At 38.9% G+C, this 12,286-nt stretch overlaps 1 protein-coding gene across 1 annotated transcript in view; it reads right to left on the minus strand.

Moving 5' to 3' along the window:
- The window catches only part of ryr2a (ryanodine receptor 2a (cardiac)), a 114,337-nt gene that overhangs the window by 18,049 nt on the left and 84,002 nt on the right, over positions 1-12,286 (minus strand). Inside the window, exons 72-81 of the mRNA XM_016521655.1 lie at positions 10,684-10,818; positions 10,200-10,312; positions 10,024-10,120; positions 8,295-8,401; positions 8,124-8,175; positions 7,976-8,026; positions 6,012-6,111; positions 5,858-5,937; positions 4,583-4,659; positions 4,312-4,385 (exon numbers count right to left, since the gene is read on the minus strand). Of these exons, the coding sequence (XP_016377141.1) occupies positions 4,312-4,385; positions 4,583-4,659; positions 5,858-5,937; positions 6,012-6,111; positions 7,976-8,026; positions 8,124-8,175; positions 8,295-8,401; positions 10,024-10,120; positions 10,200-10,312; positions 10,684-10,818 (886 nt within the window). The remainder of the gene's footprint in view (positions 1-4,311; positions 4,386-4,582; positions 4,660-5,857; positions 5,938-6,011; positions 6,112-7,975; positions 8,027-8,123; positions 8,176-8,294; positions 8,402-10,023; positions 10,121-10,199; positions 10,313-10,683; positions 10,819-12,286) is intronic.

Here is a 12,286-nt window from a genome sequence, read left to right on the forward strand (position 1 = left end):
GAATATAAGACGACCGCGTTTTTTCAGATGTATTTCCAAAAAAAAAACATCGTCTTATATTCGGGTCAATACGGTAAAAGTGAAAAGACTGTAGAATTTTCCGAGTTAAACTGTTCCGAATCATTCCACAACAAGCAGGTGAACTGGTAAGAGTTGCTGTCTATGTAGAGCACACTAAATCATTTTTAAAAACCTTTTTAAGGTCCGTTCCAGCTTTGGAACAGAGATGAAAGAAACAGTCCTGACCTGTTCCAGACGGAGGACAAACACACTTTCAGCTGAGCTTCAGTACGATGATCAACCAGAAAAGAAGCCTGATGACTTCAACTACACATTATTACAATTCACTTTAATGGAGCATGCAAAACCACCAAATTACACAGCTGCTATGCATTTAGTACACATTATGATAAAAGTATACTTGTAAACACACAATAATAAATATGACAAATATCTGTGGTTTGATTAGACTTCCTCTGGTCCATCATTCCCACCAGCATTAAAACGTCAAACTGAGCGCTGAACTGATGACGCATGATCAAACCAGTCAACAGAAATGCAGATGGATGAGAGGAGAGAAAACACAACACTGATCTGCAGAAGAACACAACCAAACACTCGGAAAAGAACATGTAGGACAAAGAAACAGCCTGACCATCAACAAAAAGAAGAAGAAGAAGAGTGAAGGAAACAGCAGGAACGACAGCACACGACACCGACTGAACAGCTCAGACCAATCAGAGCGGAGGAGGAAGAGGAAGAGGAAGAGACTGGGGCGATTGCTGCTGAGAGACCATCATCATCATCATCCTCTCAGAGCAGCACAAACCACAGAGACACACGCTCCTAACCAAACACCCAGCCGCTGCACCTCTGACAGCCTGACAGGAAGAGGAAAGGAGGAGCAGGAAGGGGAGGAGCTTACAGAGTACAGACACGCCCACTGCTTTTGGAGACTGCAACAGAAAACGGGTGTTTCTGCAACTACTGCAACTTTACAAATGCCATTTATGTGTAGATTTCAATCATTTTACCCTCATCCCAGACCCAGGCGTTCAAAAATTAAATAAACATTTTTTAAATCCTTCGTAAAAATATTACTCCAAAACAAGAAAAAATACTCTAAAACAATAAAAAGAGAGTACTCTAAAATAATAAAAATGTTTTACTCTAAATAATAATCATATTACTCTGTAATAATAATAAAAAATATTCTAAAATGAAAAATATTTCTCTACAGTAATAAATATATTCTTCTAAAATAATGATAAACATTCCTCTGAAATGATAAAAAAAATACTTCAAAAAAAGGTTCCTCTAAAATAATAAAAATATGCCTTTAAAATAATATTACAGTAAAAAAATGAAATAATATTCCTCTAAAATAATAGATATCACTCTAAAATAATAAAATATTACTCAATAATAAAATAATTATAAAGAATATTCCTCTAAAATAATTTTAAAACTCTATAAATAAAAATACATATATAAAAATATTGCTCTAAAATAATCTATCATAATCTAAACAAAGTAAAATGAACATTTCTTGTGTGACAATCTATTTTTGCTGTAGGTCAGTATAATTTTGTCATATAATATAAACAGTCCAAATATTATTTTATTTTACTTAGGAAATAAAATTCTAGCTACTAGCTAAATTAGAGTTAACAAAACAAAGGTGTCAGTCATTTTCTAAAAATATTTTAAATGTATTTTCCACTAGGGTTGCAAAGGGGTGGAAACTTTCCAAAAATCCCTGGAATATTCCAAAAAAATCCTGGAAAGTCTGGAATATTTCCGAAATTTACTGGAAATTTTCCACCTTTTTCAACCGTATTTTCCACCACGGAATGAATGATTCTCCAGCGATCCTGTCTGCATTTGAATAAAGTTTAATTTCTCAGTGTCCATAGTCGAAGAAACACCCTTAAATATGAACTTACTTTGCATCTCAACACTGCTGTTTCCTGTTATCGGTGAATATCGGTAAAAATATCGGATTATCGGCCTCTCGAATCAAAACAGCATCCCTGTTCTTACATCTAGAACTGAGCAAGTCCTGAGAGGAGAGCGGAGACGGCGCGTGATTGGCTACTGCTCTACTGGGGGCGGGGCATGTGACAGGAAACGCAGGGCAGAGGGAAGGTGTTGGGCTCAGGGCTAACCACACAGCTAAACCACAGCAAAACAGCAGAAGGCATAATTACCACGCTCATGAGTGATGACTGATAAAGGGGAAGACGGTACGGAAAAAAAGAAAAAAAGGAAAGAAAAAAGTGAGAGGTCATACAGGTCACAAGGTCAGTCGCTGTTGAGTGGGAAAAGCAGACTTGGATTCAATCAGCACCATTCTGAACAATCACGCATCTAACCAGACGCGACACATTTCATCTGTCCACACCGATCACAGCCAATCAGAGCACAGATGCTGTTTAACCAATGAGATTTCACGCTGTGGGACAGAACCCGAAACCGAACTGAGATCAACATCGTGCCGCATCTGGTTAGGACTAGTCTGAATAAGTAACCAGACGCTTCCACCTAACTGATGATGAGTCTGACTTTAGCAGAAATGATGCTGACTGAATCCAAACCTGAGTGAATAAAGTGCAGAACTGTTTAGAGAGGGATTCATGACAAAACAAGTCAAAATTCAGAGAGAAAGAAATAATCAGAGGAAGAAGGTTAAAGGAATAGTGCAGACAAACATGAACCTCCTGTCATCGTTTACTCGGCTTCACGTCCGCTCAAACCTCCTCAGTGGAGATGATTCACACAACGTTCATGAGGCTCTTTTACAATCAAAGGCAATGCTGACAGACGCTGCTGAGCTCGTATACGCGCGCGTTTCTCACGCAAAGCATCATAAGACCTGGAATATAGTGCAAAACTGTATTTATGAGGAGTTTTTGTCCTTTCTGGAGCCTGACACATTACTCTATAATAATACAAATTCTCTAAAATAATACTCTACTAAAATAATGATAAATATTTCTCTAAAATAATTTTAAAAAGTAAATTAATAAACATATTCCTCTAAAATAAAATAAAAAATATTATTCTATCATAAAAGCATTACTCTTAAATATATCAATTGACATCTAAACAAAGTGAAATAGACATTTATTGTGTGAAAATATTTTTTTTATATATATTTATATTTTTTGTCATTTACAATCAAGCTTTAATTTTATCATCAAGCTTTAACAGCGTTATTATTTAATTTTATTTAGGATGTTTCAGTTAACATTTATTTTATTTCAAGTAACGAAAATGTTTTTTTATTTTTATTTTTTTATTTTTAGTTAACTATAATAACCCTGTGGTAAAAAATTTACCAAACCGTCTTAATCAGTATTTATCTTTCAATACATAAATATCAAGATATATTTACTTATTAATCACTTTAAACACTTATTTAAAACTTTTCAAACTATTTAAATGTTTAACCATTGCTTTCAGAAAAATGCAAAGGCTTATATCACTTATTATTATTATTATAATATCGCCGGCTCGTCGTTTTATTCTAAAACTGATTTTAAATGAATGAATGTTGATCTGGGATGTGATGGATCTGATTCTCCTGTGATCCTGCTTTTGTGTTCCACTGAAGGAAGAAACTCATGCAGGTTTGGAGCGACGTGACGAGGACTAAACGATGACCGAGCGTTCATTTTTGGGTGAACTAGTCCTTTAAAGTCATGTTACAACACAGCAAACATAAAGAAACCTGAAAAAGAATATAAAATTCATGCTTCATCTCTGAGACTCAAATGAAATGAGCTTTGAAAATAAGTTCAGTTCACTTAAAATGGCAAAAGCATCACTTCTCAAAGACAGACTTCTTAAAGACAGAGAGAGAGACAGCACATGTTAGGGTAGGGTTAGTGTCTAACGCACACTATTGAGTGCTCTTTTTTCTCATTGCATCCTTGCGAAAAAAATCATCAGGAGCTTTTTTTAGATTCAAGTCTGAGTATTTCTGCTTACAAACGTCTGAAGACCGTATCAAGCATTCATCATCATCATACACTCAAACGTACACAAACGTAAAGAATAAGGAGAAAATAATTAAATCTGACAAAGACATCTTCAGAATGGATTCTGGGATATGTGCCATGAGCGCTCAACACAACAGTAGCATTACTGTAGTTTTAAATCAATAACTCAACTAAATTAACACAGAAATGGCATGATAAATCAAGTGGAATGAAAATGATGATTAAAATTACCCGCTCTATCACTTGACAGAATTACACAGATCAAGCTCTAATCATAGTTATTGATTATAAATCATATAAATCATACCTGATCCTTCCTCCGTCACCATCCCGAGACCTTCAGCTTTATTCTGCCTCTCGAAGGCGTTGAGATCCAGAACACTGGAGCACAAACATCATTCACTATAATCACACACACACACAGACACACACTCTCACACGCACACACACACACACACACACACACAGACACACACTCTCACACACACACACAGACACACACACACACACAGACACACACACACACACGCGCGCGCTTCGGCTTCAGTCATGTGACGCTCAGCAGGAAGTTGATTTACCTGCACGACTGCATCAGTCCCGCCAGACTCTGGAAAAACCCCACGTCCCGTTTGTCCTTCAGGTAGTCCAGCATTTTCTGCAGGTGGATGACAAAAAGCACACAAACACGTCAAAGCGCAGCACAGTGAACCATGGGAGTCTAGTCCACATACTCACATTCCAAGTGACATGAACATCAATGTGAATTTTTATGTATCTTCTTGTTTTTTATTGCATGTATGTTATCTAGTGATGCACTGACATTTTTTGAAATCAGTATCAGAGTCTATTTCACACAACGTGGATCAACTACAACAGATCAGCATGTCAGCTGTGTGACGCTAGTGCTGCATTAATACCCATTTCTCATTTTTAATCGATACTGATATGGATTCTTAAATCTCAAGATCAGTCTTTCAGTCTGTGCTGTTTTCTGCTGATGCCTGTCACTAAACATTATTTGCAGCTCCTCCCATCCAATAATCACAATAAGCTTTGTGAATTTTGACATGAAACAAAGTCTCGGTTTTCAAATCATTATGAAATTCAATCAATAAATGCAGTTTTGTGGCTCTTTGATGTGTGATTCAGATCAGATCGCTGTCACGTGAAGCGGTCATCTCTTCCTCTTTACTACTAGTTACATCAGCAACAACTTACTGAAATCAGTCATGAATCATGGAATCAATCAATCAGTGTTTCAACAGTCAATAAAACAGCTTGTGATCAGTATCGTCACATGACCTTAAACTTGAGAGTCAGCTAGAAAAACAACTCTAGAAATGAGCGCTTTGATAAATATATGCACTATACTATATATTCATTATTTTTACTTAAACAGTTGTCTTCATGTTTGAATAAATCTATCATGAAAACAAATTTTATTAAGGCCACTGTTTAAATGTTTACATAAGTAGAAAAAAAAGCTTGCTCTATTCTTTTTCTATTCTGTCTGTTTTCTTTTTAACACTTGCATATTATTGCTCTTTTGTTAGTTTTGATTGCTTCTATTGTCCTCATTTGTAAGTCGCTTTGGATAAAAGCGTCTGCTAAATGACTAAATGTAAATGTAAAGTAGAAACATAATTCCGTCCACCATTCAGTTTTTATTTGTGTGATGAGTACTAAATAAATTAGATTAATTAATTGTTTATTATATAACATTTCGGTTTCAGTTTTCAGCCAAGTGCATCTTGAATTTTTAGTCTCGGCCCAGAATTTCGCTAAACTGATAAACGAAGTAAACTAAACTAAACGTAACTGAATGAGACGGCGGATGTGTGTGTGTCTGTCACCTGCTGGACGGTTGAGTTTCCTCCGTTGAGTATAGCGATGCCCAGCTTCAGTGTGGAGGCCACCATCGGCCCCATCTCTCCTGCACAAACACACTCTCATCAGCGCATGATCACCACAAACCTGCATCAGCTCGGGCTTTCAGAGATTTCTGACCTTTGCTGGCGCTGATGGTCTGCAGCACCATCTCAGCCGCGCCGCGGTCGTGCAGTCGGGCCTGCTGATACAGCAGCTTCTGCTTCTCCATCTCTTTCTCCTGCAGGACAGATGGAAGAGCGTCGTAATACTGCTCCAGTGAACGTCTCACGCCACACACTGACGACTCACACATGTGCCAAAACACATTGTGTTTTCAGTGCTGGCGCTGGGTGAAGATCTGTATCCCCAAAGCCACAGCAGAATCTCCTCTAACACGGACTGTATCAATCCAGACGAAGCTTATCATGTCACAGCACAGCACTTCTACATCCTTCTGCTCTTGAGAGGTGATCTAAATAGCTGTGACTTGAAACAGATGGAAAACGGACAGTGGGCCTGTGCTGCAGTTTATGGATGTTTTTCTCTCCATTTTTTTTGTGCCAAAAATTTTGTGAAATTATGAATAGAGCTCAAGAGTTACAGAAGTAGAAATTGCTTGCAAGTTTTTCATGTTAAAAATATAAACCTTCATGAGCTCAGATGTTGTTCAGTGATGACAGACGATTCTGTAGGAACTTTTTAAACATTTCTAAACAGGGCTAAGAAATATGACCATGTCACCCCAACTTTAGCTCCGCTTCATAGGCTTCCGGTCCATTTTAGGATTCAGTTTAAAATTTTGTTGTTCCCAAATTCTCATTTAAGAATTACATTAACAATAATCCAAAGGATGTAGCAGATTGGCTTATACTGTCAAACTACTCCACTATTTGAATATATTTTCTGATCATGTTTTAATCGTGGTGTGCTAGTTCAGATCAGACTATGGGACATGGTCACTGAAAGCTAGTGTAGACGAACATGAGACCCTCAGGATGAAGCATCATGTCCGTCACAATGTAACAAACACCGGCAGCAACATCACTATCGCCATGACGACACAGGAAGCGGCGGCCGCCCCGGTGCAACATGCTGTGACTTACATGACGCTTCAGCTGAGATCGCTGAGGAAATAAAAGGTCTTGAATGAATGAGAAACCACCTGCGAGTCCAAAAGGAATGAACGAAAGCCATGGACATGAACATTCAGCGCTGGTTACCAGAGACTGCTCTTCTTTGCTGGCAATTTTGATGCTTAAATCTTTCATTATATCACACTGTGGAAACAAAATTTAGTCATTTCATACTTGGGCCTGTAAGTGTGTTTGAAGGGTGACGTGGCGTGTTGATGTTAGCCATGCGGACGCGGCGGCTAGTCAGCGCTCAAGACACAGGACTGTTTTCCTAATGTTTTTGAAAGGTAAATCACACAGTGCCGCTGATGCAACAGCATGAAGTGGTCCGATGATTTTAGCTGAACCACAACAGGTCAAATCTAATGGTTTTAGATGGGTTGTCAGGCTGGGAGATCTGTTTAAACCTGCAAAGACCAGATGAAACCACCTTAGACTGGTTCCAGCTGGTCTATCTCAGGCACACCAGCTAATATTCCACCTGGCCATCCACCTAAACCAGTTCTGATCAACTAATGACCAGCTTTAATGAGTTGAAAAACCAGTTTTAACTAAGGTGGTTTCAGCTGGATTCAGATTCTTCAGGTTGAAGTTCAAAGCAATTCAAGCGTGCATGTGCAAAACCAACTCAGATGAAAGTCTATATTGTAGCCCTGTGGAAACCCAACCAGTTTAAACCAGTCTAAGGTGGTCTGCAGGTCTATGACCGGTCTCCTGACCCGACAAGTGCTCAAAATACCTCTAAAACCAGCGGAAACCAGACCAGTAGCAGGTTAAGACCAGCAGACCACCGTAAAGGTTTTTTGAATTCAAATGTTCAGAGCTGTGATCTACATGAGGTCAGGACACATGAGACGGTCAAACACGCCTTCATGTCTGAGATGCTTCACGATCTTCAAAGCTGCCAAGAAAATCCAACTCAAAGTGTACGAATGCATTTAAGAGGATCCGTCCCGTCCAGTCACCTACCTCAAAACTCTTGACCTCCTCTTCATCCTCCTCCTCTTCATCATGACAGCTCTGTGAGTGTTCATACAAACAGCACAGGATCAATCTGAGCGTTTCCCACAGTGGAGCTTATAATGTCAAAAGAAAAGGCTTGTTAAAGGAGTCTTACCTTAGCCATGATATCAGCGTAAGCCATGTAGAGATTGTCCTCCTCGAGTTTACTACAACAAACCAACAACAACAACATTAGATCAGGGACAGAATGGCATCGATGTGATCTACGAACAAACTCACTGTGGTTTGGACTATTTATATCAACTGAAGGCTGAAGGAAACCCACCATTTCTCGGTCAGCGCGGTTCTGCTGAACAGTTGTATGAGCTGGTGTAACGGGTCGATGTGTTTGGTCATCTCGTCCTCCTCCGACGGCTCCTCTCCACCCGGTTTCTAAAACACCAAACACGCTAAACACATGCCAACTACCAACACCAGATGAAATTCAGTCCAAACCACCATCAATAACAAATGTGAGAAAACAGAATCATCAACGCTCTCAATCAAACCACGGCAGACTTGTGATGTTCATCCAGCTCTTGAAAATAAAGCTTCCAGAAGGGGGTTTTCACACTCATACCATTGAAGAACCATTTCTGGTTCCCCAAAGAACCTTTCAGAGATCAGTTTTTAAAAGGACCATTTTTTTCTTAGTGTGAAGAACATTTTTCCACTATAAAGAAGCTTTTGTGCAATGGAAAGCTCTTCATGGAACCATCAATGCCAATAAAGAACCTTTATTTTTAAGAGTATATAGCACCTTCCGTAGCAGAAATTGACTTTATTAACTGGACTGAAAAGACTTCCGAATGAAATTGTGATTGAAAGGGGTGGTGAAGATCTTAAATAATCTGTTTGACAGAACATTTTAGCCATGTAAACTTTTGAACCTGACTACTTTATAAATTTGGATTACGCACATATAAATGAACATTCGAATCAGATTGCTAAAATTTGGGTTCATATAAACAGAACTTTCAGAACCTCAATTCAGACTGAATTCATTCTGCAAAAATCAGTTCATGCAGTGTTAATTTCGTTTCGTCAACAACATTTTTTTCACTGACGACAACGAGACGATAGCGAACTAAAACTCTTTTTGAATGACAAAAACTATGACGTAAATCTATTGACATTTTCGTCAACGAATAAAAACGAGACGAAAATGTTAGGGAGGGATGATTTGGGAAGAGATTCATTCAGAACAAATCTGCTGCGTGGTTCGGAGGTTATGCGTACATATGAACCGGCGGGACATAAGCTAACATACACTTGCTGCACGTCGCATAAAACATTCAAAAATGTCAATATGAACCGGCGGGACATAAGCTAACATACACTTGCTGCATGTCTCATAAAACGTTCAAAAATGAAAGAGAAGAGCAGACATATGGATAAATCTGACGACGCAAGAGAGAACTCAATTCTGTCCGGTTTTCTGAGCGCAGACACTGAAGCAAACACACAGAAAGCGCCTCTCACAGCGCACGAGTACTCTTTCGCGTCGCATGAACGGAGAATTACACACAAAATTATGTCGAATTGTCCGTTTTGACGAGTATTCACGTAAACACAGTTGATTACGTCTTAAGTGAACGTAAACAGCAGGGAGAACGTGTATCAGTACATTGCATCCAATCGCAGCGGTGCATTCGGTTTTAAAGGGACAGCAGCCTAATTTATTTGCTATTGTCCGAGTCATTGATGTTAATCAAGCAACAAAAGAAAATCACGCACTGCTCGACTGAAAAACTTTAGTAGCCCTAAAGATTAATCTAAAACATACAGACCGCTCCATCAAAACACGCCTTCCGTGCAGAACGAACATCAAAGAACTCAAGGATTCAGAATTTAGATTCTAGTCATTCTGTTTCAAGTTGTCTCCTCACTTAACCATCTTTTGCTCAAAAACAACAGCATGTAAAACGGCACATTATGCAGCGATATCATCTGAAAGTTCCTGCTCTGCACATCAAATGACGTCTGAATGGATGTTGTGTGTAATAAATACGTACGGCCAAATCCTCAATCAGCTTGTCCTCAAAATAATGCTCTTCTGTCTCGATCCAGGACTTCTCATAACCCTGGAGGAACAGGTTCACGGCTCTGTGCCTGAGAATCAGAGAAGCAGAATCAGGAATCATTGAGATCATCAGAGATCATCCAGATCCAGGAGACAGAAGATCTTCACCTGGGCAGGTTGTAAAGCGGCGCCATCCTGAAACAGGCCACTACGGCTCTCTTCCTCTGTTTAGACAGCAGCTTGTGCCACACGGCCTTCTTACTGCGCTGAGGATGTTCGACCTGCTTACACAAACACATCATCTGTGACACGCACTATACAGCAAATCTCATCTGCTTCATTTCTCGCAAAATGGAACTATATTGCAGTAATCTGCTAAATGCAACTATAAGGGATGAAGATACTAGGTTATTATAAACATCAACATTCCGATTTTCTGTAAAGTTGCTGTAAAAATGTTTCTACACCAACTTGCATGAGCTCATTAACATATACCCCGCCCACATTTACATATCAACTCCTATTCGAGAAACTGCCCTGATGACACCTGTAGGCAGATGTCAGCCAATCATAGGAGAGCTCATTTGCATATGAAAGTCTAGAATATGACTTTGACGTTAAAGTCACAGTGCTTTACTAGAGTAACATTAACCTGATCGAGGTGGAAGAGCACATGTGCGATGTTCAGCACTCTGTAGACGGTCTTCTCGGGGTCAGACGTGTCCTCGCTGCGGTTGGGCATGTCTTTATACAGCGCCATCTGCCAGCGGATCGCAGGATCCTCCAGCTGCACACACACACACGCACACACGCACGCACACACACACACCGATGAAGCTGTAGCACGCGTGTGCCGTGTGGGACACTGAATGATAACATGCACAGTGTTAGCAGTGAGAAGCATGCGTGTTTAAATCACAAATGTAAGGTTTCTGCAGGTTTACAGTCACTGTGCTGCTCATACTCACCCGCCGTATCAATTAGTTGCTGCTTAACTGCATGAAGTCAAACTTTAGGGTTAAGCTCATGTCACCTCAAACTACCAATGCTTATTAAACATCAATGACTTTGAACCACTTTGTGTTGTAAATGGCTGTCAGTGTGAACGGATCTTCACAGGACTTGTGTTTGTGATGATCATAAAGCTCTTCTGATCCACGGCTTCTCTCACTCTTACCAGTTTATTGCATGCAAACACGTTTCTGCGGCTGATGTGGGCGTCTCTGTGCGGCTCGATCTGCTTCAGAGGAGCTTTCACATGTTTAGAGGTGAAGTCCACAGATGAGGCCTTCTTCAGGAGGGACGGGTTTGTTCGCGCGGGACGCTGGGTGACGCGTTTGTGAGGCGGGATTTCTGGACCCGCGGCTTTAGACTGACGACTCTTCATCCACTTTAAGATGATGATGAGTCTCTTGACCAGCTTTTGGAAATGTAAAGCGCGGTACTGATGCATGCAGACATGCAGACGGACACATGAGGGATGAGACGGAGATGAAGTTACACACATGCAAGAGATCAAGGGTCAATGACATGTGCGGATGTACAGGACCGCAAAGGAAAAATCTCGTTGGCAAATGTAATATTTGTGTTAATTTTGGTTTTATACTTTTAAACAAAATATCAAAATGACTTTAATTCAGAAACTGAAAATATGTTCATCAAAGAAGATCAGTATACAATTTGTTTAATGATGTATAAATATTGAATTTAAATATGTATTTAAACAGATGAATAATTTAAAGGTATAATAAATATATTTAGATACTTAGATTTAGATACAGATATATATTTTTAATTGCATTCATTTCAAATTTTTGTCAAATGTGTGTAATTGCCCAAAAATAATATGACAATGCAAATTTTTTTTTTAATTATAGTCAAGTCCAGTCACCTTTATAAAATACAGATTGTGTCAAAGCAGCTTTACAGGAAAATAATGTTTCAATGATGCAAAGAAAATTCAATTGTGCTGTAAAGTAATTATTATATTTAATGATATGTAAGTATTTAATTTAAATTTAAAAAAAAAAAATTTAAATGCACTTTTTGGAAAAGGTGCTCAATTGCTAATAAAATAATTTGGAAACGCAATCAATGTTTTTTTTTTTTTTTTTTTTAATTAACCCTCTTTTTTAAACCACAGAACATATTTACTGGAGTACTACAGAAATAAACAATCTGGCTTTGAGAAACCCTGAAAACCCTAATATATATATATATATATATACAGTGGGTACGGAAAGTATTCAGACCCC

The sequence above is a fragment of the Sinocyclocheilus rhinocerous genome, unplaced genomic scaffold (assembly GCF_001515625.1).
Source record: "Sinocyclocheilus rhinocerous isolate Xijiao unplaced genomic scaffold, SAMN03320098_v1.1 scaffold852, whole genome shotgun sequence".
NCBI classification, from domain to species: Eukaryota; Metazoa; Chordata; class Actinopteri; order Cypriniformes; family Cyprinidae; genus Sinocyclocheilus; species Sinocyclocheilus rhinocerous.